We start from the raw sequence: 26677 nt of genomic DNA on the forward strand, positions 1-26677 counted from the left end.
CAAACAGTTTCAGAACAAATCTCTCAAATTTTATGTTTGTTTGCACATCTGCAGCAAACTCGAGCGCGTCCGTTTATTTAGCCGTCATTTTCCACAGTGAGGCCGCGCGCATGTGTCAGTGACGTCACACGCAGACAGTTCCCTTCCTGCAGCGCACGCGCACGCATCAAGGAGCGAGGACGAGAGAGAGAGAGAGACAGAGAGAGAGAGAGAGAGAGAGAGAGAGAGAGACGCTGGGAGAGCGGCGCGCCAGGCACCAGGAGGAGAGCATCTAGCGACTTCATGTGGGAAGAACAACTGCAAGTTTCCGCAGGAAAAACAAGTGTTGCGCGTTTATTTGGACATACAATGCGACTGCCTGTCTACATGTTGGATATTGACACCTCGCCGCTTTGACAGGAGTGCAGCCCGAGTTCGTATACTCCGTGGGAGGAATTTCAGGTTTTCCCAAATCAAACTTTTTGGGTCTGGACATCTCGGAGCCTCTCGGGAAGCACACTCAACCATCTTTCTACTGCTCTCACTGGGAACAAACATTGTAAGTATAACATACGTCTTACTGGGCTAATTGTTAATGCTCTAAATTAATAAAGCAGAAAAACTAGTTTATTTGGTTCTGACCTTCCGTGGCTCTGTTTATGCATGTGGGCATTTTTACATAAGCATACCTGCCACGTAGACGTGCTTGGCAAGCATTTGTTTTCTGATAAAGGCTTGTTTGACAATGACATAAGCAGATGCCTCAATGTGACATTGCTCCGTAATTTGGATTGATTCCGCACGTTTGTGCGCAGTTAAGAGGAAGGGGAACAGCAGTGAGGGGTTTATTGCGCCACGGAGGCTGGGATCTTGAGCGTGGAACCAGATAACTGTTCTTAATCACCTAAACAGGCATGTAAGTCTGGATTCAAGACTGTGTTATAAATTTAACACCCCCCCCCCGCCCCCCACCCCTTGTCCCCGCCTAAAACAATAAAAAATCTCTTACATTTTAATCGTCATAACCACTTGAGTCAGCACACTTTTCAAGACAAGATCAGGATGTGTTAGTGTAGCTTTTCTGTCCGGACTCCCCATCATCTGGAAGATGGATCTCAGCATCAAGCTGTGGCCAGGCGGCATACCTTTGCATAGTCAAGTCAAATGAGGCAAATTGGCGCAACAATGTTCAATGTTAGCCTGGAGAAGAATTGTTTTGAAGAACTGAAGACGGTCAATGTGATTTAAGATTGAATTCAGTCAGGATTGTGTTTCATTGCAGATAAAAATGGAGTATTTATTTTAAAAGTATTTATAATGTATTCTCTAGTGCTTGAGTAGAAGTTTTAATCGGATTTTAACATAATTAACTGTCATCTTGAAAAGTTTGACTACATTGTATTTCACCTCAAAACGAAATTATGTCGTCATTCACGTGAATTATGCAGGACAAAATGTGTTGAGGGAGATTAGTATTTACATGGCATTCTGCCCCAGAGATGAGTCTCTTCACATTAACACAAAAGAGACTTGTGTGATGTGTGTGTTCTGTGTTCTGTTTTTTTTTAAATTGAAATGAATATGGATAAAGCAATATTATCCATATTATACCGAGCAACCATGAGAATTCTGTATGAATTTATGTTTTAATTATAGTTGATATCTTTTATTATAGTTTTGAATGGGCGTGTGTGTCTGGGCACTGTTTACTTACCACCTATGACCACAACCCTCAGGGGGTCTTTGATACTATGGCAGAGTGTGAAAAGCATTTACACTTTGGCTCGGGGTGAGGGTCAGTGCTTTTTCAAGATGTTTTAATTATGGAGATTACCGTCACCTTCCCAACCTTCCTTTCACTTGGAATGTCAACATTGATTTGTTGGCTGCGGACTATTTCTCCTCTTATAAATTGTCGAGGATTCAATGAAAAGACTCCGCCCTACAATTACCAAAAGCTCACAGTCATACTTTGTAGCTTGTCCAACTTTAACTGTGGCAAACCTGACTCAAGATAATCCATCCTATGTGGATGCATCCCCATGGATATGACAGTCCCGCGGTCAAAATATGACAGAGGGTTTGTTCCCAGGAGCTTACCGGTTGCCTTGGTAACCAGAGAAGCTGCACTGACATAATTTCGACTTGAAAGAGTTCCTGTTCAAAGAAAAGCAAAAGTGACGGGAGCATTTCATCTCTGACTTCCGACACTCTCGGTCAAACAAACGGTTCCTTGCAAAGACGTATTGTCTCTTCTTGAGGTGACTGTTTCATGTTTCCTGACGTGAGCTCTTACATCCGTCAAAAAAAAAAATGCGAGTCCTTGAAACATCTGTGTTGTTATTATTCCAAGCCTCCTCCTCCTTGACGAAAGACTAGCATTCCAACCATTCTTCATCTCAAAGTGCATATTGCTTTCACCTTCATGCAGGTAGTACACAACTTGTATTTTTAAAAGAGTTATTTGAGTTGGGAAAACTTAAAAAAAAGGTAAATGTAGACACCCATTGTGTAAACTCTTATTTCTTTGTTGTGAAATGTAGGAAAGTTTAAAACAAATTAGTTAAATTGGTCTACTTAAAATCATCTCAGCGTTTGCTGCTGTGAACATTTTTTAGTTCAGCACACATTTTACATTTTCATTACCAAAATTGTTTTTGTATCACATATTTTTTTATAGCATATTCAGACCCACCCGCATTTAATTCTCGATATGTAGCGATCCCTTTAAAAGAATACAGCACTTGGGATGGAGGACGAGCAGTTTTTGAAAAAGGACAGAAGTGGGTTTTTGTCTGTCTCTTTAATTATCCCTAACCGAGTCAAGTACCACCTGTATGGAATTAAAATATTTGCACTCGGAGCGGAATGAAATCTTGTAACGTTGTTGCGTGTACTTTAACTAAGGGTTCGAATGAGAGAGCGAGAACAAAAACATGGAAGTGATAAACGTGGTTGTGTGAAGAAGCAATTGAGAGCCAAAATTAGCATCTTAAATTGCGTTTAATTTGAGCAAAGGGATGACGTGCAATAAATACAGCCATCTCTACAGAGCCACCCTGGTCATTTTTCCCCAGAAATTGAAATCCTAAAACGAGATCACATTTAGCATTCTTGATCAAGATTTATCATGCCTAGCTTTTGGCAATTGTCGCCCTCATCTTAATATCTTAACCATAGCGTGAAGCCATAACGGCTGTGTGACCGGGCATTTCAAAACACCAATGTCCTGTTTCTGTGATTTTTGGATGAAAAAAAAGAAAAGCCAAATAAATCCTGTGCCTCTGATTTGCCAATTTACTGCGAAACCAGTTAGTTGTGTAGCGGAACATTCAAAGTACTTTTTTTCATCAGGTGTATATATCAAGTTGGTTAAAAAAATGGTGTGTAATGTAATATGCGTGTAGTGTGTCACATGATTCTCCCTTACTTGCCCTAGTCTGAGACAAATTTTATGAACTTATTACTGGTAACGACACAATAAATTTGTCCAAGGCCAATTTGGTGCTTTTCTTCTTTCAACCACTCACCAAGTCACAAATCATCTTCATTTTGCTCAGACAAATTTGGAAAAGATTCAACAGGACAAAGAATAGGCAGTTCTCATTCATGATTGAAACCAGGGGTCCTCAATCCTGTTCCTCGAGGGCCGCTTCCCTTCCTGTTTTCCATCTCTCGCTCTCTCTCAAATGATCAGATCATCAGCAAGGACTGCAGAAGCTAGATAATGATTCTGATCATCTGATTCAGGTGCGTTGCAGCAAGAGAGAGATGGGATGCAGGCAGGACACCGGCTGGCCCTTGAGGAACAGGATTGAAGACCCCTCATTAAAACAGTCACATTAATCAGAAAGTGCTGCTTCTCGGATTTGAAATCAAATGATCGAATATCTTTGCGAAGATTAGACATCTTGCAAGAAGTCGAAGCCGTTCTTGAGTGTGGTTTTCCTAGAAAAATGAGCAAAGATTTACTGTTTAGCACATAACGATTGGTAAGAAAGCACTTCAGTGGCTTCACGCATCGAGAGACATGTGCTGTAAAGCCCTGAAAAAAAAGCCTTTTTGAAAATCTACTACTTGTGTATTCTGAAGTGATGTGATGATCCCGCTTTTCCCTTTTCTCGAAGGACTTTGTGATGTGCTTGTTTGCACTTGCTCTGCACTCCAACATGAAAAACTCATGTTGACTGACAGACCGGTTGAGGTGAGCTAATTGGACCAGCTAGCCAGGAACATTCCATTGCCAGACAAGAAGACCCTTGATTGTCTTCTCTTTTTTTCATTTTGCAAAGTTAGTCTGAAAGGTGTAAACTCACGATTATTTTATGTAAATGTAGGGAGATGTCGACATTTCCTGAAAGCAATCTCGATTCATAGCAGATCCCTGGCTGAAACATTTGACTCTGACTCCCAAGTTTTGGTTATGTAATCTTTGGAATCCACCAGTTGTTCCTTCAAAGACGAGATGACACACTGACATTAAACTGCCGTTAAAGTTTACACATAGAGTGGGGTTTATTTTAACCCAGGGGGTGTTAAAATCTCTGGAGATGCTGACTTGTCACAATGTGGCCATTCAGAATGGATCACAATGCAGATGGCTTCTGCCGTTTCTCACTCTAACTGGCAATTAGGGTGTGACTCTGCGTCGGGGGAGTACACTCGCTATCATATCTTGTCTTGTCTTGCTAAGAGCAGGTTTTCATCTGGGCTCTGTGCAGCGTCTCGCTTTCACTCTTTATGTTTTGCAGTTGTAAATCTCTATGTTTGTGTGGAGTGTTTTGGGGAAATTGTTTCAGTGGCATTTTAATGGGATTTGAGCATCTTCTTCCGAATGTTCTGAAGTCCGTTTTTGATGGCAGTGTTGTACCTAATTGCTGGGCACTTGACCCTTTTTTGCAGGTCAGTCCCCCGCCCTCCGGCCGTTATCTCAGTACCCATCCGGCCTCATTCATAGAAATTGTTGGCTCCTGACCACGTTCAAACCCTTTTTTGAATTTTGTCACCGTCCGCACCCCGCCCCAAAAATGGCCGTCAGGCCGGAGGGTCGGACCGTTCCGTCCCGGGACGGACTGCCTGGTTCTGCTAATTGATATGTTGTAGCTTTTTAATTATGTGTGGTGAAAATAAATCAACAAATATATTCGCTATCCACTGTTCCCAAACTGCTTTGAAATGACTACAAAGTACATTTTGTCATAATAATGTACAGGTTCCCACAAAAATAGTTCAGTTGGAACAATTCATAATAATGCTGAAACTTGCGTCAAATTCCCATGAGGCTGTGTAATTATTACTTTGCACGCCAGCTCTGTGCTGTTTTATCATGGGACATTTTACAAACAATGCAAAAGCAGCACTTTTCCTTCAGCGTGATACTTTTATGGGCTTGAATCCATCACATTGTGCTGTCCTGGGACAACAATGGCAGGCTTGTTGATTGTCTTTCTTTGCATGCTGCGTCATGCGATGGCGAGTGGCCCTCTGCATAGTATTTTCGAGTGAACTGAATCATTAGAATCAGTTCATCAGAAAGAATCGTTCAAACGATTCATTTACCGAATCGTTTGTAAAAACACCCCCTGTCGAGTAAATAAAAAAAAAAAAACTTGTGCCCACTTTGATGTTGCAGTATTTTTTTATTATTGTTATTATTTCTATCAAAAACATTGCCGCTGTAAAATACCAATGACGTCATTGTCGATGAATTGTCGGCGAGCGGGGAAAAGCAGCACGTTGACTCACTGAATCATTTGTGAACGGGAAGTTACCACACTGATTCTTTTGTGAATGCCAATAGCGTGGCAGTATGTTCGGTAAAATTCCTCCTCCATCTGACCCTGGCTGATGATTGGTCGTTCGCAATGATTGATGACATGCGCCTGGCTTAGCTCAAATGAAATGAGAGAAGAACGAATCACTTGAGGAAGTGATCCAATCACTCACGTTCGCCGGAAAGATTTGTTCTTTCTGAATGAATCGTTCAAGAGCGACACAACACTGCACTGCAAAATGACAAAATTCAAGGAGAAGAGTTTCATTTTGTTGACAGATATTGAACGGAGTCAGTCAATACAAGAAGAGATCAGACAGAATGCTGTTGACCGCTTTTTAATGGGTGGCCCTTCTGAGGGTTTAAAACTGTGAGTTCTGAATTAAAAAATTGTCACCACAAGTGACACTGAGCTTGGACGTGAAATGCGGTCCACGCAATATTTGTTGAACACAACAGCAAAAGCTTATTGTGGCCTGGATGTCTTCAACAAAAGCTTGACTATGTAATTTCACAGGTTTCTCTTTCGTTCCAGAGCAGCTTTGCTTGTAAACGTACCGTCCTCTATCAAGTTGATCACCGAAGCAAAAAAAGTAGAAATGCAAAATAAAAGGGTTCGTCATTGGCTTCTCCAAAAACTTCATTGGTCAGATCGCAGCTGTCACTCTGCTTTTCCAAGCTCCTTGAAAAAAAAAATGTGGAGCTAAATTAAAGGGTTGTTTTTTATTGAGAAATTAGACAACACTTTTAGCGGCTCTGGACACACCAAAAGCAAATGTTCATTCTTTTGTCTCTGCTTTCATCAGAATTCCTCAAATATCTTGTTATTCCTTTTGACATTTGAGATGAGACACGAGTGTCGTTGATGGACTAAAGATAAAGATAAAGATAAAGATAACACAGCAGCAAAGATATATAATGAATGAATAATCCATTCTTGTAATACGCTGAGGACGGTTTTCCAGCTTCAATTCAAAAGAAACGCTCTTGACCACATTTAGCTACTGTTCACACATACTATTTAAAGCCGGAGCCACAAGTAGTTGTAATAGCTGGTAGACGTGTTTCGGGGTATCGTACCATGACGAGCTGTGAATCCCGTCGCGGTTGCAGGCACTCATGACTCACCTCCGACTTTCAATCCATCCCTTGTGCTGGGCTCTGCCGCTAATCAGCCGAGCCTATGTGTGAGTGTGAGGGTGTACGCGTGTGGTTTACGTGCACTGGGATCAAGAGAATGAAAAGCCTGTATGTACGTACTGTATGTGTGTGTCGGTGTTTGTGTGCATTCTGGGTTGTTAGACGTCGCCGTTTCTTGGCTTTCTGGAGTGGGGGAATGTGAACAATGCGCACATTGTGTGACAGGCCGAGTGGACCGGGGGTGAGGATTTGGAGTAGCAGAGTGGAAGAAGGAGGAAACACAAGGAGAAAGTTAAATAGGAAGGAGAAGATTGACACATGCAGCATGTCAAGCTGGAGTTAATGGTATAAAGAGGTGTTAGATGAATTATGAGCAGGATGGAGAACAGTTGGGAACTCGATGGCTTTGACTGTTCGCAAGACGACGACCGAGTGAAAGTGAAGCTTGATTCAGACCACTCCACTCCCATGGATCAGGAAAAAATGTCTGAGCTGTGACATCCTTGCCTGGCCATGTCATTGACAATTGCTTGTGTTTCGGGGGTCTTAACCTAAATTTGTTTGAAAACCACTCATCAATTTAGACATGAGATTAGAATTAGTCTGAATCATTTCTAATCTGCATTTCGAAAAAAAAAAAAATGTAGCATTGAAACCACCCCCGTGGTAACAACGTAAACAATAAGTGAGGAGTGAGGCAAGCCCTTGCAAAGGGATCACAAGGTTAGACAAACCAGAGCAAATGAAGGCAAAAGGCTGAGAATACACAAAGTCAATAAAAAGATTGAAGACATATGGCTCCAATTCTCAGTTACACTTGTCATACATCCAGAATGTTATCCACTCAGTGGCAATGGAATTTGCAGATTAGACTCGCAGTCAAAGGTTCATCTGTGACTGCAAGAAAAACTGGCGGTAGACCTGCCACATTACAAGACTTGATCCAGGTGTGCCATGTGCAGCCCCCTCCTGGACATTTCGCTCACTCCGGATAGTCATGAACCCTGCGAAAATATTTGAAATGCAAACTTGCGGAATCAGGGCCCAGTCTAAAAATAATGTGCCTCCGCTCCTCTTCGCTCCCTTTTGAATTTTAATAAAAGCTGACAAAGTTAGTCCAGCTCGTACTCATGATGCTTATCCTCAGCATTGTTGAAATGAGCCTCATAAACTCTGGATTTTTATGGAAACCCCTTTTTTTTCCCCAAGCGGAGCTAAGACTTCTGAAAGGTCTGGAAGTTAGCTCTGATATAGTAAGAACATTCGTATAAAACATGGAACACACAGAGCTGGTTCAGTTGCAGATTTTGATGACTCAAGTCTACAAGGAAAACTTTGGAACGAAACCAAGGGCTTGACTCACAATCCATGTTGTAGTTCACCCAAAAGGTGTTTGATGGGTCACAGTTTCTTCCACAAGAATGCTGGCGTCAGACTTTTGCAAGCATGTACTGATTCAAAATGTCTTGGCGGAATGAATTATCGACGTCAGGAATGGGCCTTTTAAATGATGGAAGGGGCCAAAATTTCACATCAGTGCTGCCTGGGTGGGGCCACATATAGAAATGGGGATAAATAAATGTAAGCGATCACTGACATATCGGACCACATACTTCCTAACCAGATGTATGACGAACATTTAGGATATGGGCAAAGTATGCTATCTCAATATATTCGATCTTTCACAATACATTTCTCAATTCACGTATAAAAGATTCTCTATTCAACAGGATTTGAAGAAAACAAATGCACCAAAGGGGTCTTGCATCAAAATGGCCATTCAAGGATGGCACAAAACGACTGAACAGCAAACCAAAATTTAGTGCAAGAATACATTTGGGGTATTTTTTTATTTGTTTATTTTGTCTTTTTTTACACACACAAAAAAAAATCAACTCACACCAAAATATTCATATTAATGACGTGCTATGTTTAAATATGTCGCGTTCCTAAACCGCTTCCAATTCCTTGTTTTATGGTTATTATCACTTTATCTCTTTGTCTCTGGTACCCTGCTGTGGAGAAAAAAAAAAACAACAAAAAAAAACAAACTTCGTGCACCATGGCCTTTTGAACTCTGGGGTTCTGTGGGAAGCAATAAAATGTTCCTCCCCAAATTTTTTTGTTCAATTTGGAATTGCACAAAAGGCCATGTTTGACTTCCAAGATTCCACTGTTAAGGACTTGTGCATGCTTAAAAAATGACCTCATGCAATTTGTGGGTGGTCCTTTCATTTTCGCCTGTCCGGCTCACCCACCCCCTCACACACACTCACACACACACACACACGCACACACTTTATTCTCTCTCCCCACACAGCCAGACGTTATCACACATCACTAACAAGCATGCAACGAGTGTGTCGACACACACTTGGGCACAGTGAGCATTTTGTTCTCTGTCTTTAACACCTCGGGTTCAGTGTATGCACACACTCACTCACGCTTTTCTTCATGTTCTTCTCGGGTTCTCGCACGCTAAACATTCAGTCCAACTCAAAGTGATTGATCCATCTAAAACAAACCACCCTCCAATTGTTGCGTCCAAACACACACCCATGCACACACAATACCAGTATATCTCAGCACAGGCGCCAAGTATGAATGAAAATGGAAAGTGCACTCAGATGTCACTGCAACTTCCTTTTCCACTTGAATACTGACAACTGGCCTCAGGCATCTTAAAGCTAACTGCTCCCTCCAGATACTTAATGGCCGTAACCCACAGATGACAAGTGGACGAGATGGGCTTTCATCTGCCGTGGTAGTAGTCGTAGACTCCGCCTCCTTATGGATCTATCACGCATTAGGTCTGCTGCTGTCACTCAGCGTCAACTTTCAGCGCTTTTAATGGCCAAGGCGCGACTCCCTTTGGAGACACAACAAGTGCAATTTACAGGAAGGTTGCATATTCCCCCCTCCCTCCCCTCCGAGTTAAGTATCTGACATATCGATCAATTTGCTTTGTTTTGTGAAGCGTAATTGCACAATTAAGTATAAGACTCACAGTTTGGATTCAATGTGTATGGCAGGTTTTTATTTAACAATATCTTCATTATGGCAGTTGTCCATCTGGCGTCAAACTGCATATCCAACATGTTTGTAATATTTCAATCCGCCTGTGACGTTCACAATAAAACAAGGGGCATTGTTGTCTTTGTAAAGACTGATTGTTGGCTGCAGCACTTTTATTGATGTCAGTAAAAGTACTTAACAGGTGTCCCTATTGTTGCGGCCACTCATTTGGCCGTTAATGTCCAGGAACCACTCCGTTCTACTGATGAGGATGTCTATGCTTCCTGCGCTTTGAAATTCCAACATCCAACATGAAATCTGTACTCGCGTGTGATTGCTGCTTATTTAACAATGTGTGTATTATTGTGCTTGTAGCATTTGTTAAGTCAATGAATGAACTGGGATTTCACGTCCATCCCAAACAAATACGGCCGATAGACCATCCTTTTGGCCCAACTGGGAAACTGGACTCATAAACAAACATGAATAAAGATTATTTAATTGATTAGAACGCCTTTACTATCATTGGTGGACCGCCATGCCTAACACGCACCGTTTTGGCTGCGGGACACAAGATTGTGGTATGCTGCCAACATTCCCAGCCAGTATATTGGTCAGTACCGTATTGTCTTTGGCTTGGATTTTTACTCATAATTGAGCTACATTTGAACTTTATAGTGTAATGTGGGCAAGAGAAAATCCATTCAGGAATTGTGTTATGGCCTGAAGATAAACGTCGAACTGTTTGACGTAACATATCAGGACCTTGAGGATTTTGGTTACTTTTGCTGTGAATATGCAACAAACAAGTGGTGTATGAGTTCCATGCCTTTCAACAAGGCCTCATTATTGTGCCTTTTAATGAGGAAAGTATTTACAAAATTGAGTCCAAGTGGGGGAAGAGAGGCGGGCGGCGGGTGGGGGCTGTCCTTTTTGTTTACAGATGAGTGGAGTTTAAGAGAGAGAGGATTCCCCTCCAAAAACAACACCAAAATGTTTTCTTTACAGTCTTGAAGTTTGTTGAGTTAACATTTCAGCACTGTAAGCCTTATTTCGAAACAAATTCTGGTTCTGGGATAAGCTATTCAGGGCTTCATTTTGGTAGACAACGCATTTGTGGCTTGGCGCAAAGGTCGGCAGATCCTGATCTTTCAGATCAGCGCATGGTTCGCTGCACGTGTTGGCCGATTTGGCAGAGCGGTTTCAGCCAAGCTGGACGGGCCGGTGCTGTAGGGAGGAGTGTTCGAGGCAGCTGGTCTTCACGAGATGCATTTCATTCGTAAATATGTGAACTGCGGTCATCAAACATTTTGATTCTACATGAATGTAGCCCGATTTTGTGCTGGCGTCTGGGACGCTTCACGAACACCACCACCACAAAAATCTGGACACACAGAACCATTTTATGTTATAGTCTGCCAGTACGACTGTCGTGAAAGACAAAAAAGTTGTGTAGTCTGAGAAGGCCATAACACGCCACATTTGAAAGGAATAACGCTGCTTTGGTTGGCCATGTTTGAAGTCAGCCGTGATCAGTCCGACAACAGTGCAACCCTCCCTCTCGCAGATCCGCCAGTCTGCGCGCATCTGCAAAATGAGCAACATCATGTCGAACCAGCTTCCAATACGCCACGCCGGATTCACACTGGTCCCGAAATAGAACCGTATGGCTTTGTCTTATTACACACACACCCACAAACACACACACAAAATACACAAATCTTCCGGCGTTGTTTGTTTGTGTTTGTGGGTTGTGCGTGAGTTCACTCAAAGTGTCCTGTTACTGTTGCTTAGCTTTCTCAGTTTCTGAGTTGTTTTTCCCCCAAAACCGGAACACCCATTAAACTGGACCAGATGGGGAGGCAAAGTCTCATCACCCTCGACAGACACACACATACAGCTGGTAAAAGCCGTTCTTGAACCTTTACAGTCCATATCCGTACTGAATACTAAGCTCCACTTTACGCGTTAAATCCATAACTGTTTTCTTTATGTGAAGTGCACTCACAAATACGGTAAGATTCTGTCATGCAGTCTAAATCCGGAATGATTGTTTTATTGTGCTTACAATTTCTGTCACAGCTTTGTGAAGCAAATTAAATGCTGTTTACTGGACTCTCATCTCATTTTGAAGGAGAAAAAGCATAACTTCAGTCTGAACAATGAGCAGCGGTTCTCACCAAGTGTCATGTGGATGTTCAGTTGTTAAAAGACGTCAAAGTAAAATGTGACCGCTGAGTTTTATGTTTCATTGAACAGTTGACGTTTTCATGTACGGCAAATACATTTTCCATTTACGTAAAACATAACTCCCACTAAAATGTCACGTTTTAGTTGTTTTTTCTTTGAACATATTTAACAGTACCTGGATTTATACTGTTCCTTTTTTATTATGTGGAGGAGTTAAATCAAATATTTGGATTATAACGCAAGATTCTGAAAGCACATTAACTCTCCTTGTTTCAGAAATGTGAGTACTGCGTGGCCCCTTGACGTTCTCCCCTAGCATCTCCGTCTATACCTCCATCTGATCTTGTTCCATTACTCCATCCCTGAACAATTTCAAACTGATCCAACTTAGAAAAATGCCGGGGTTTAAATATGCACATGAATTTTCTGGTGATGACATTATTGCAAAAGTCCAAATGTGAAACTACACAAGGAATATTTGCAGTGAGCTTATTTTATTTATTTTCTAGGAATTCCCATACAGTTTGTTTTTGCTGTTGTCATTTCTGCCATAGTCCCCATAAATCTGACATATATTTATATATATATATATATTATATATATATATATATATATATATATATATATATATATATATATATATATACCAAAAGTATAGACTCAAGTTCTGGTTTCAGAGATCTGCATTATGGAAGTCCACTGCTCTTCAGGCATGCACAGAACTAATTATAAGTGACTCATAAGGCATCCTCTTCATTTCAGAAGCATCATGGATGAGGAGCAGTGCTACTACAATGAGACCATTGCCTTCTTCTACAACCGCAGTGGCAAGTATCTGGCCACTGACTGGAACACGGTCAGTCGCTTGGTGATGGGCCTGGGCATCACAGTCTGCATCTTCATCATGCTCGCCAACCTCCTGGTGATGATCGCCATCTATGTCAACCGGAGATTCCACTTCCCCATCTACTATCTGATGGCTAACTTGGCGGCTGCAGACTTTTTTGCTGGACTGGCCTACTTCTACTTGATGTTCAACACGGGACCAAACACGAGGCGTCTGACTGTTTCAACATGGCTTCTCCGGCAAGGCTTGATTGACACCAGCCTGACAGCCTCGGTGGCAAACCTTCTCGCCATCGCCATCGAACGCCACATCACAGTATTCCGCATGCAGCTGCACACACGCATGAGCAACCGCCGTGTGGTGGTTGTCATCGTCATAATCTGGACCATGTCCATCGTCATGGGAGCTATTCCAAGTGTGGGCTGGAATTGTATCTGTAGCATCAAGTCATGCTCCAACATGGCACCGCTTTATAGCAACTCGTACTTGGTCTTTTGGGCCGTCTTTAACCTGGTGACATTTGTTGTCATGGTGACGCTGTACGCCCACATCTTTGTCTATGTGCGCCAAAGGACAATGAGGATGTCACGCCACAGCTCCGGGCCACGACGTAACAAAGACACAATGATGTCGCTGCTGAAAACCGTGGTGATTGTGTTGGGTAAGCATCCTCCTCCCGTTTACATCATTTGGTTGTTAGCCACTAAGGTGGATTTTGTGGATTCGTTGGAGCACTCAATGGGTTTTAGAAATAAACTAGTGTTGTACATAAGACTTAAATGGAAGAACTTTGAGTGAAGAAGTTCTGTCTTTGTGCAGGGGTCATCAACATAGAGCCTGAGGGCACCAGGTGGCCTCCAAGGATCACATAAGTAGCCTGCGGGCCTGTTGTAAAAATAGCACACCAGTGATGGGGAATTGTGATTTCCAAAGAGTAGTTTAGAAGTGATTATTTGAAAATGTAAGCAGAGATTAATAGAATCAGATTTATATGAACGTTATCTAAAATTTTAGATCTTTATTTCTAATCCTCCAATTTTCTTTTAGTGCAATCGTCAAATGCTATAATAGGCTCAACTGTGTATTGCGTGGTTACTGAATGTTCTAAATATGATTTTACTGTAACTCCGACATCATATGGTGACATGATATACTTAACGCTTTATACTCAGTCACATTTATGTAAGGTGACATTTCAACGCTTTGGCAATGTAAATTGCCAAGGCTGTGTTCTAATTTTGCCTGACTCATTTTCCAGCTGAGCAGTGTGTGAAGTCTGACTGTTTAACATCCAAACATTCCATAGAGATAAGTCTCCCACTCTCTGGTTGTGCAATAGTTTATTTCGTGATTGATTCTTCCAGTTTTTCCAAAACCTAGCTCTCTAGCAAACGCAGTGAGTTGAGTGGAAGATAAATTGATATAAATTGTGGGGACGGTGCATGATGGTCGTTTGAAGCAGGATGTGTTGGTCCTAGAATAAACAGCAGAAGGTTCCATGCAATTTGAGATCCCATCCTTTTGTCACAATCTCCAAAAACTATGGATAGAAATAGGTGATTTTGTGAATTCTGTGAGGTGGGAAATTGTGTTGCTAAGAAATTGGAAAATGTTGATTGGATTCAGGTGTTTGTTGATGGTAGGGCAGCTGTGACCCTGACACGCTTTGCCGTACACAACCACCTTCAACTCAAGGACATGAGATTATTTGAAGTTGTGGGCAGGAATTTACTGGTAACTTGTGTTGCCAATATACAGTGAGAACGCATGACCATAAATATCAAATAATAGCATGAATAACATTAACAAAAAAAAAAACTTTATCTAGTGGTTGGCTTACACAGCGCAAGTGTCACTGCCATGTTCTAAATTCCGATGAGCGATTTCCTCTCAGCTGAGACTGAGAGAGAATTTTACAGAATAGGGACAGCGTCAAAGCTCCTTACAGTCTGTTAACAACTTACCGATTCAAATTGATGTTGAATTTCAAATAACTGGTTTTAACATAACTATATAATTGGGAGAAATAATAGTAATGTGTTACAACTGCCAGGGGTTTGCGTTCCAGTTCTGACACTAAGCCGCATTTTTTGAAAACTCCTTTTCATTGCAATGATGTTATTTTTTTTCTACAACACATTTAATCACATCCATTTGACGCCTTGATTGTAAACGCAAATTTTTTTTTTTTTTTATTCCCACGATAACTCAGCCAAAGTAGAACTACAATGCTCATAAGTCTTTCAGTCTTCAGAAGAGTTGCCAAACGTGGCTATTGAGCTCTGGATTTTGCTGGTGTTCACCTTTTTTTTTTTGGGGGGGGGGGGGGTGTTCACAAATGTTTTGACAGTATGCCCCTCAGAGATGTCTTGTCATGCTTCTCCCATCTGTCGGCCAGATGATGGCTGTTTCCCTGCCAACCTCGCTGCTTGTTCCTCCCAGGCTGCTTTCAAGCCATCCATGACAGATTTCTGTCTCTGAAGCAATGAAAGAATGGGAACCGATTGGGCCAAAGTTGGTTTTGCAAACTTAAACACATACATAAGCAGAGACATATGATGTAGCCGTGCCCTTCCACAACTCTTTTGGCTTTATATAGAACTGTGGGACATCAGATCTGCTTCTTTCACATCAACTCTAATGCAGCTGTAATGTTGTCCAATGATGGGAACTCAAAACCACTTGATTAGTTTAACCACAGACAGATGATCTTGTATCCTCAGTCGAGATATGCTTATGCACACATACAAAATCAAATCAAGGGACGAGAGCAAACTATGTGGGGGGGGGGGGCATTTTAATACAACGTTTCTCCCTTAAACCAGATGTCAATTGTAGTACCAACGCTGACCTGTAAGAGGAAGCCTGGTGCCAAATAGACTGCTTTAAGACACAAAAAAGAAGAAAAGTACAAACAAATAGATGATGACGAACTTTATCTCCTAAATACATTATGGTGGCAACGGCACTCATTGTCTTTGTCATTTTTGTATGATGACAAATGACACAATATACAATTGGGGCGCCGCTGTGCTTGACTGGCAAGCACGTGCTTCTTACATTGCGGAGGTCATGGCTCCAGCCTTCCTGTGTGGAGTTTGCATGCTCTCTGGGTACTCTGGTTTCCTGCCATTCCAAAAACATGCATATTAGGTTTAGTCTTACGCACAGGACAGTGAGCGGTCAAAAAAGATGTGAAAGAAGCTATCTCATTGAACGTGAGTGTTAATCATTTGAGTTGCGGCTCTCAGATGTACTTTCAGAGCACTTTATTTTATTATCAGTACTCATGTTTTCCTAACGAGGCACTTTCACTCTAATGGGCACCCTTGCTCTAAGTGCATTCAGCTGCCGGTCTTATTGCAACTGGGGCAAAAAAAAAAAAAAGTTTGAGTGACACCAGCTTAGATGATTGTTTTCTTGTTGCTTGTCCTACAAAAGACTCCATCCATGCGTGTGGTTTGTGCGTCAGGTGTTGGCTCATGCGGAGGCCCCTGTGTGAATGAATTCTCTCGATTGTTTGAGTGTTGGATGCATGATAAGAGCATCAGAACATGTGGTCTTTTGATGTTTTGAAGTGTGTCCACTTTCTTACGGACATGGCGACGAGCCAAATTCTGCCGTCCAATGTCGGAATGGAAACACTGGTATGAAGCTCACTCCGTCACCTGTTGTGTGCGTGCATGCATGTATGCCTTGTGGTTGAAGCTCTCATTGCTTGGAATTTCTGTCACAGTGTGGCTTTTCTAATCAGGCACAATGGTGTCCTTATGGTTTGTGCTTAAGAATTTAAGCATGCGTCAGTTGCACACCCTGTAATCGCGTTTGCATTTTTTTTTTTTGGAAATAAAGTAATCCTACAACTTGTGAGCTGTTATTTACTACCAAAATAGCCTAAGTATATTGCAGTAAATTCCTGTTCACTGTGTGGCTTTTTTAATCAGGCACAATAGCGTCCTTATGGTTTTGGTTTAAGCATGTCTAAGTTACTAATTTGCAGATATAAAATATAATATCCTTTGAAATGTATCATTAACGGCTTCTCCAACCAATTGGCTTTTCTTCACTTTTATGGAAACACGGTTACTCACTACTGAAGTATCCAAGCTTTATTGGGATTCACTGGGTGAATGAATACCATAATCATCCTGTGATGCAACTGAAAACGCCTCTGTATATATATATTTATATATATATATTTATTTATTTATTTATTTATTTTTTTTATTTTATTTATTTGTTTACAGAAATTTGACAAATCAACTGGTAAGCACGCCACGATCAGATTAGATTTGATTGTTTAAAAGGAAAAAGGAAAAGAAAATTCCAGTTGAAGCTTTCTGTGCAATGTAACTCAACTTATATTTTAATCTTTCTTATTGTTTATCCAACCAATAAATTAATTTTAATCATTTCTAACAATGTTGCTGAGCTCAAGGGCCAAATCAGTACCACAGCACGGCAGTGCTTTTTTCATTTCTGACCTTCTTTATATTTCATGTACTGATGATGACTGGTCAAATGAATACATTTTAAAAATCTGTAATTATTTATTTCACTGTTTTCAAGCAGCGGCACGGTAGCTGACTGGTTAGCACAATGGCCTCACGGTTCAGAGTTGCAGGTTTCGATTGCGGCTCTAGCATCCCTGTGTGGAGTTTGCATGTTCTCCTCGTGCCTGCGTGGGTTTTATCCGGGTACTCTGGTTTCCTCCCACATTCCAAAAACATGCATGGTAGGTTGATTGGACCCTCTAAATTGCCCCTTAGGTGAGTGTGATCATGGATGGTTCAGGGTGTACCCCACCTACTGCCCAAAGACGGCTGGGATAGTCTCCAACACCCGATCCTTGTGAGGAGAAGCGGTTCAGATAATGGGTGGATTGATGTTTTCAAGTACTTTCAATTTCAAGTCAGCCTAAAATAGAAAAATAACATTTGAAATCTCCCAAAAATATCTACGCAATTGCCAGCTAATCCTATTTTGGACATTAACCGTGTTTTTGTTACACTGAAGCAGAAACATTCTTTATTACCATTTCAAAGAAGTCACTGTTCTTGCAGTCTTAGGTATTCTTCTCTAAGCATTAGCTCACTTTACTCACATCGTCGAAAACCGAGCAACCTTTTGTGATTGCATGTAATCTCCAGTGTGTATGTGTGGAAGAAGTGATGTGGAGAAAGGGAGAGCAAAAACAAGTCTTTCTTGGGGACAAACGGGAAACCGCAGAGCCATTTCAGAAGCATACACACAGTAATGGATTTTGCTGACTGCTTTATTTCAATGGCATCACGGTCACGACCTCGGATGATTGCTGCCTTAGGAAATCACAGAACGGGGTAAACACAGAAAGTGAAGGTTAAAGGGGAAGAAAGATTTAGAGAGGGGGGAAATAAAGGCAGATTGCTGTAAGTTAGGCATGACCGTGCTTGGCCAAGGCTAAGTGAATGTTTTGAAGAAAAAAATGGGGTTGGTAATAGTTAATGTGTACTATAGAAAATTGTGAAACTCGACTGGATAAGGAAGAAAAAATTGCAGATATTCCATAGAATGATGGATGGGGGTGAAATCACATTGATAAATTACTTTAAGGTTAATTCTAAAAAAAAAAAGAAACACACTTAAATCCGTCTGCAGCACCTGCTGTAACCCGCATTGCGGAATAATCCAAATCAGCTACACACAATTTAGCCCAGTTCACCAACAACTCCAAAAGAAGGCGAGCATTATACAAAATGAATGTCTGGATGAAATTTCATGACATTTCAAAGACAACAACAACATTGTTTTGACACGTCACATTTTTCCCATTTTTTTGTCTTCCATGAGACCAAATCCACCAATTACTTAAGGGAAGAGGCACATTTTTCAAATCAAAACGAGGGGAACAGTTTGACTCATTATCGAACAATGGCCTTGCAAATACGCAACTGTGGGCCTCTCTGGTAAGAGAAAATGTCAACTAAAAATGTGCGCTGTAAGGCTGAGCATGCAGCCAAATGTTTCCGCATGAATTTGAAGTCTTATTGCATCACTTAATGATTATGTAATAATGTGCTGGCACGTGTTTGGCTGCGCACGTGTTTGTCTTGTACCCATATGGAAGCATTTGATCCATATTATTTATATTTTTTTCGTCTTAAGAAAAATTAGGATAATGGCCTTCAAAATAAACACTTTCCGAATAACCAAGTGCAACTTGCAACGCTTGAAAAAAATGCTTATCGGACAGCAGTAAGACTAAATTTCATCCTCACTCATCAAGTGATCTGATTCAGCCCCAAGTACAACATCCTTAATTCATATGAGTGCTCAAGTTAAATAATACCAAGTGCAATGCCCCCCCCCCTATCTGAATTTGTTGTTGTCACAAAGCCAGACAAGACCTGGAAAGTTTCAAAACACTTTTCCAGACATTTCAAGATTTTCCAGTCACTGCCACGGAGCTGTGTTTATTTACATTTCTCCTCTGACTGCTCTGCTTCTCCGGTTTCTTTCCCCTATACTTGACATTTTCGAACAGTGACAAGGCAACAGGGTTCACTTTGGTCCGCCGAAAAAATTAACCCGTTCCTTCATGCACAGAAACGACTTTTGTGGAATCCGCTGTAACAGTGAGGTCAATGTTTGAGGCCAATTTGTGTCGTTATCCTTGTGAAGAACGTTCACATGTGATTTTGAGCGAAAACGACTTTGAGACGCATCTCTGACTTTCTGGCTGTTAAGTGTGCTCGTCGTGATTTTTCTTTGGATTTATTTTGTTTTTCTTTTCATTTTTTTTTTTGGGGGGAGTTTTCTGCTCTTTTTTTTTAAGACCATTTCATTTCGTTTTTACCGAAGTAATGATTGGAATATTATTTGTACTCCTTAAAAAAAAAAAAGAAATTATATTAGTGATGTAAGCGTGACACATTGTTTGTATGACAGTGAAATCCGTATTTCTTGTTACTCGGATATACTAGCTGGATGTTTCTCGCATCAAGGCTTGGTGTCAGAGATGCCTGTTGAAACAAACGACTCGGACAGCTTGGGCGTAAGGCACTCTAGAAAACGAACAAACTCCAAAGGATCAGCCTGCATTGCCAGGAAGTGAGGTCAAGTCCTTTCGCTGCAGCTGCTGCCTGCTGCAAAAGCCGAACAGATAACAGGCGGGCTCGCCCATCAAGGCGCTTGCTGTCCTCATATCTCGTCAATACTTTTCTTGTGCGCGGGAGTTTAGTGGAATTTCGGACAAATGGCTTCTGTAGACTTAATTCTCGACACTTGACCTTGACATTCATGAAGAATGACTCAGAGGCCACTGCTCTGCAACATCAATCAAACTTGTCATCGAAATTACTCAGGAAAAGTATGTGACGATGAAATTCGACAAAACATCGTCGGGTGACGTTGCAAATGCCATGCAGTCATTTTGATGATTTTGAAACTTATTTACATGTGGCTTTAATACTTTTTGGTTCTAGTAAAGTTGATGTTACTAAGTTATTTATTTCAGGGGATAACTTGTTGTGCAACTGACATTTTTGGTTGTTGACATAGAGCTTTGATTTTGGAAGCCTGCATTTATTGTCAAGTATTGTTAGGTCACGCAGTAAATTCCGATGAGCACATTTGACTCTAAAAAGACTTTATTTGGTTAAGTAGGGTAAAATTTGAGAGTAAAATATTCAGAATAAAATTCCAAGATTAATTGTAATGCAGAATATTTTACTCTCATATTTTATACAGTTTACTGAGGCCAAATAAAGTTTCTTTATCGTAAAATGTATACTACAAAATGTATTCTGCAGTTTTACCATACTGGGAATTATTATTTTTTTCTTTTAAGTGCAATGAAATGTCAAGCTTCAAATATTACTTATCTGAGCAAAATTATTTAAGTTAATTTTGATTAGATTACTTTGATCAGGTAAATTAATCAAAGGGTGACATCATATTACGCTATACACGGTAAAATAATAACAATTAAATTTAACCTTGTTGAATATTTTACACTCAAATTTTATTCTGTTTACTGTGACCAAGTTTAGTCTTTTTAGAGTAAAATATACTCAACAAAATTTACTGTGTATGTTAAAATGATTCATTTATTAAATGTCATTTGGTGTTTGCAATTTGGCACTTTTGCACCCTGTGACAGTACATCGTAATGCATGCCAACATCTGAATAGGCTGAAGATTTTTTATTTTTGTTTGCCTTCAGGCAGTACCCTGAATTTATCGTGACATCTGCCTCACAATCGACAGGTTCATTTTTTGAATCTCGGCTCGGGCCTTCCTGTGAGGAGTTTACATGTTCTCCCTGTGCTTATGTGGGTTTTCTTTGGTTACTCCGACTTCCTCCCACAAATTAAAAAAAACATACCTCTTTGGTTAATTGAAGACTTTCAATGGCCCATAAGTGTGAATGTGAAAATGTTGCTTATATATGCCCTACGATTGGCTGGCCAGGGAGTTCCTACCTCGCCTTGGATAAACTTCAATAATCCCCCACAAACGGCCAAATACAGAAAATGGGTGGATTGTTGCCTTCCAAGTAACTCAAAGTAATCTATTCTTACTCGTGTCTCTTCAGGGGCATTCATCATCTGCTGGACACCAGGTCTTGTCATCCTTCTCCTCGACGTCTTTTGTGCCAGCTGCAACGTCCTCACCTACGAGAAGTTCTTCCTGCTTCTGGCCGAGTTCAACTCCGCCATGAACCCCATCATCTACTCCTACCGCGATAAGGAGATGAGCGCCACTTTTCGGCAGATCCTGTGCTGCCAGCGGCAGGAGAACGTCAACGGGACGGCAGCGGAGGGGTCTGACCGATCGGCGTCGTCCATCAACCACACGGTGCTCGGCGGCGGCGTGCATCACCATCACAACAACGAACACTCGGTGGTGTAAAAGCTCAAGGTGAATGGCTGAACTCTGCGTGAGAGATAATGACTGGGAGAAGGTGAGAAGCTTTATGAGAAGATCTAGCGACTCCAAACGTGATGTGAAGTAGTGTGAGGGACTGTGGAAGGAAGATGGACGCGTTCGTGTTGGACGACGGGAGAACACTAATTCCGAAGGATGATAAGCGATCAGACAACCTCAATGACTCTGAAATGCTGTTCGTATTTTTATTTTTTTTTCTGGTCATATTTTCCATTTGTGTTTTAATGTGTTGCAATCGGCAATGCTAATACAAACTGTTGCGTCTGTGAAATTCTGATAATGCCAGTATAACATCCGCCCTCCTTCCAGTTTACGCTAACTTTGTATTCCATGTGCTTGAGCACAAATGCGTGAAGGCAAGACTCGTTTTGATTGTGTTTGTCGTTTTGTGCTTATTTAGCAGGATTAGGTAAAATTACATTTCTCGAGAAACGTGGCAGGTAAAATTGCATTTTGTCAGGATATGCGAATTTATTTCACTTTTCTTCACCCCTCGCCCCTGACTGAAAATGGTACAGGCTCGTTCATTTGTCTGATGCAATGCTCACTGAACCAAAAAGTATCCTGCTAACAAAAAAGACTTTTTTTTTTGACAGTTTGGTCTTGGCTAAGGGCCTTACTTCACTGAGAGGCCTTCTAGATACAAAATGCATTTTGTCCATTGTGACCAAATGGCTTCCATTACGTCATCCGTATGTGTTAGGAAGCTAAAGCTCAGCGCAGCAGTAACACTGAAGATTAGTTCATCGATATGATGACTCACCTGTAGATCGTAACCAGACTCTTGTCTTATTTTCATTTCCGTCGCCGATTGACACACAACAGCTAATTTTATGCACCAACTACTAAAATCGAATTTGAGAATCTCAAACTTGGTGAGACAGTCAGATGCAGTAGAAACATATGAATACCAAGGAGCATCACAAAGTGATCAACTGAACAGCTTCAGTCTGTCCGCCAATTTAAAAGAAATATGCAGTCAAATAGCTGCAAGAAATCCCAACTTGTTTGTTTCCCTTCTAAGGCATTAAAGATAACTTGTTCTGGGATCTGACCAAAGAAGGGGAGGAGGTTGTTTAGCAGTTTACAGCACGCAGGCTAAAACACAGAAAGAGGGTGAAGGTCATCTTGTTGTTGCGCTAGCCGACCGCATTTCGTGACATGAAATGCGATGACTTGTGTGTGTGTTATCTTTTGTTTTTGTGTCCATGAATTAAAAGAGGCCTAAGGTCACATTAGCGAAAAACAGTAAAAGCATCTTATCATCAGCAAGATGTACGTCATGATTCATCTGAAAATGGCAACCGTGAAGTGGCTTCGGGGAAGGCCTTAAATTTGAAATTTACCATATCTGAGGTCCTTCAGCCCGCCTGTCCTGATGTTTAATATCCATTTAATGAAATCCTTTTATTTGGGGGAAAGGTCACTCTTATGAGATCACAGCCCGGCTTTTGGAAAACACCAGAGCTGAGTTGCGCTAACGTATCCTCTTGACCAGAGATTGAATGTTACACATCACAGTAATGTTTTTCATGTACATAGATGCCTAAGTGTGTTTTATGAATGAAGTGATGGTAAAGGCGATAGCTACTGTTCCACTTCAATTATGTGTTTACTATACTATACAGCATTTCTAAAGTTCTTGACAACGAAAGGTTAAATCACATTCAGATTAAAAACCTACATTTATACCAACAAGTACAGTTTTGTTCATTGAGAAAAAAATTATGTTGATTCGTTTCCAGCTTGATTACAGTATTTGCTGAATGGGTCACTGTACATGTGTACCTGTAGTGTACTTGCATTATGCACTGCATTGCAGTTAAAGGGGAGGTCAACCCCCCCCAAAAAATGATTTTTAATAAAATGTTCCTTGTGTGTTCACTAGTCTAAACATGGCATTCAAATTAATGTTGCATTTGTGGGACACAAAATCTACCCATTTTTAGCCAGCTCAGCAGGCGGCCATTTTGTCATTTCTGTTGACTGAAAATGACATCACAGCTCAGTGTTTAGGGATCACGGCTCACCTGTTTTGTGAAGTTAATACTTCACTTCACTCATATTCCGCAAACGCAATATGAATCAAAATGTCATGTTTCAACTAGTGGGCCTGCATAGAACATTTTCATGTCAGGAACATTTTTGCGTTGACTTCCCCTTTAAGGTGAGGGTACACAATTTTGATGTTCATCAAGCGACCCCAAAATGGGCAAATTTTCTCCTAACTACGTTTACATAATTTGTTTTGTCCTTTTGGATTTCAAATACAAAAATACATGCGACAAAAAGCACTAAAGAGTTACGTATTATTTCACGTGACGGGATAAAAAAAAAGTGGTAGTAAATACAATTTGCTCACCAGAGTCTATCTGTTTTGAAGCGAACAGAAGTTGTGGTCTGTAGAGAAAGATTCCAGCCTTCTCTTATGGTGCATCGGCCTTAGTCTGACTTTATCATGCCCCTTCACTTGAAGTAACTTCAGTGACAGCAGTTAGAAGGATTTTTTTTGTTATTGTTTAGAAGGCTTTTTGTCATCTGGCCGTCTCTTCACTGTAAAATCAGGAAAAGTGACACGGAATAATAATTCAATCGTGCTCAACGTTTTAAGAACTGTGAGTAAGAGTGCCCTATTTAATATGAGTGTTTACTTGCTCTGTTTCCACTACATGGCTGACACTAAATATCAGCAGCCTCTTTTCAAGTTGTCTTTCGTAGTCTGCATGGAAACAAGTCAACAAGAGATGATTTGTTGACTGCACACGGTTTCAAACTAAACTACATTTCCAGATGTATTTATTCACGCCACGTTTGTATTTCAACTAGATTGTGTAACTGCAGTCTTAGTAGAGTAGAGTATACAGCAAGGAATGAAGGTCTTGTCTGTGTGTTTGGATTCATGTTGCTGACAGCGACGACTGTTTGAACCCTGCTTCTGCGTCAGGATCATTTTAACAGTGTAGGCTGTTTTGTTTTTTTTTGTTTAGTTTTTTTACAGCGTTGCGTCTGTATGGAACACTCTCTGTTGTAACCACAACAATAAACGTCACCTTAAAGGTTTATACTGTAACTACCGAACGTTACCATATCACCACACTAATTAAAAATGCCTCGGAATGAACAGTCACATCAACTTCGAAATACATCCCATAATATTTGCTTAATATGGTTTGGCGCCCTTGACGAAGATTCTTTACTTTGTGTTCTGGCTGTGTGTTGCAATATTTTGTGTCCGTTTCTGAAAAAAAAAAAAAAAAAGATATGCCAGCTATACAGCCCCCTGCATAATTATTGGCACCCCTGATTTAATATAAAAATAATATAGGACAGTATTTTAAAGCAGAAAACCCAACCTTTAATTCAAGTGCATCATTTGGGTAGGGAAAAAAATAATCTCTCATTAAGAAATAATTATTTTGCATCAAATCTTGTGTGCCACATTTATCGGCACTCCTGATTTTTGTACTTTGTACAACCTCAAAACAGCCCTTACTCTACCCTTAAAATGTGACACAAGACGGGAGAATAAATAAGGAGGGATGTCCCTCCATTCGTCTTTGCACAATTTCTCAAAATCATCCAGCAACTTGGGTCTTCCCCTCCGCACTCCCCTCTTTGGGCCCTCCACATGTGTTCGATGGGGTTGAGGTCTGGGGACTGAGATGGCCATGAAAATAGCTTGATTCGGTGTCTGGTAAAACATTTTTACAATTTTCAGTATGATAGTAGCAATAAACAAAAAAAAAAAAACTGATTTGAAGGTTTTTAACAAGTTTTAAACCATGAGTGCCGATAATTATGCAGAGCATTGTATAGTATGTAACCAACAACATGCAGCATGTGCGAGTGCAGTGAGTCTGTGTGTGTGTGTGTTTGTATATAAGTGTAAGTATATATGTACAGTGTGTGTATATAAATATTTTATTCAAATTGAATCACCAAAGGGAGTGTGCTTTTATTTGTACATTTTGATTTCTATATCCTGTTCAAAAGTACTGTAGGAGGTTTTGCAGCGGGATCTCTTTTCTAATTAATTTCCGGTAGACACGATTGAAATTAATAACTTGCTTACTTTATCTGTGCTTTCTACAGCTCCCCTTTAAGCTAGCCTCAAAATTGCTTTTGTTCATCATGAATACAGATAATCCAGAGTTCAACCATGCAAAAATATGCCTTTGAGAAGCACCTTTATGATCTAATATGTTCACATCCTGGTTACTGTTCACTGAACTGCACACTTGGCATTTGTAAGAGTGTACGATACTTTTTGCCTCCCCTCAATGTTTATACTGCCTGTTCCAACGTCAAATGATAGAAATATCTCAAGACAAATAAAAGTCTGCATTATAGCGCAATTTCCACACATATTCTTCCCTGTAGGTTCTAATATCATTAAATGTCAAGTGGCCTCATCGAAGCAAAAATAAAAGGAGAAAATGAATTGTTGGGTTGTATTTTTTATTCGTGCTCAATGACTACACTGGTATCTTTAAAAGAAGAAAAAAGTGGCGAGCAGCGTCAAGTCTCATATTTATATCTTTAATCTTCCCTCATGCAAATGGACCGGAACAAGAAATACAACACAGGGAGGATGCCAAATGGATCAAGGCATTCAAAACAGCACGAGAGGACATAGCACATTAGCTGCATTATAGTACCAAGGGGAGTCTTTCTCCCTCCAGCAATACGTGCAGATGTTCACACTTTGCCAGATGTTGTCGAGTTGCTAGCCAGACATGGGGTGAAATTTTTGTAGTCGACTCAAAGTGTTACTTTTTCCACAATTTTCTGAGACAAAGGACACA

At 40.7% G+C, this 26677-nt stretch overlaps 1 protein-coding gene across 1 annotated transcript; it reads left to right on the forward strand.

The window, feature by feature from the left end:
- The first annotated feature begins 238 nt into the window (after positions 1 to 238).
- Positions 239 to 26313, forward strand: lpar1 (lysophosphatidic acid receptor 1). Its single transcript, XM_088281941.1, has 3 exons — positions 239 to 538; positions 12860 to 13605; positions 21520 to 26313. The coding sequence occupies exons 2-3, from the start codon at positions 12867 to 12869 to the stop codon at positions 21834 to 21836; spliced, it is 1056 nt and encodes a 351-aa protein (XP_088138067.1). The 5' UTR covers positions 239 to 538; positions 12860 to 12866; the 3' UTR covers positions 21837 to 26313.
- Positions 26314 to 26677: the final 364 nt, after the last annotated feature.

Source organism: Idiotropiscis lumnitzeri, chromosome 18, assembly GCF_059441095.1.
Source record: "Idiotropiscis lumnitzeri isolate Australia: NSW breed Sydney's pygmy pipehorse chromosome 18, RoL_Ilum_1.0, whole genome shotgun sequence".
Taxonomy (NCBI): domain Eukaryota; kingdom Metazoa; phylum Chordata; class Actinopteri; order Syngnathiformes; family Syngnathidae; genus Idiotropiscis; species Idiotropiscis lumnitzeri.

Bases quoted from the DNA above. Each gene is read 5' to 3' on its own strand.
- lpar1 (XM_088281941.1), top strand. From the start codon at position 12,867: ATGGATGAGGAGCAGTGCTACTACAATGAGACCATTGCCTTCTTCTAC. The intron at 13,606-21,519 runs GTAAGCATCCTC...GTGTCTCTTCAG, and splicing joins AACCGTGGTGATTGTGTTGG to GGGCATTCATCATCTGCTGG.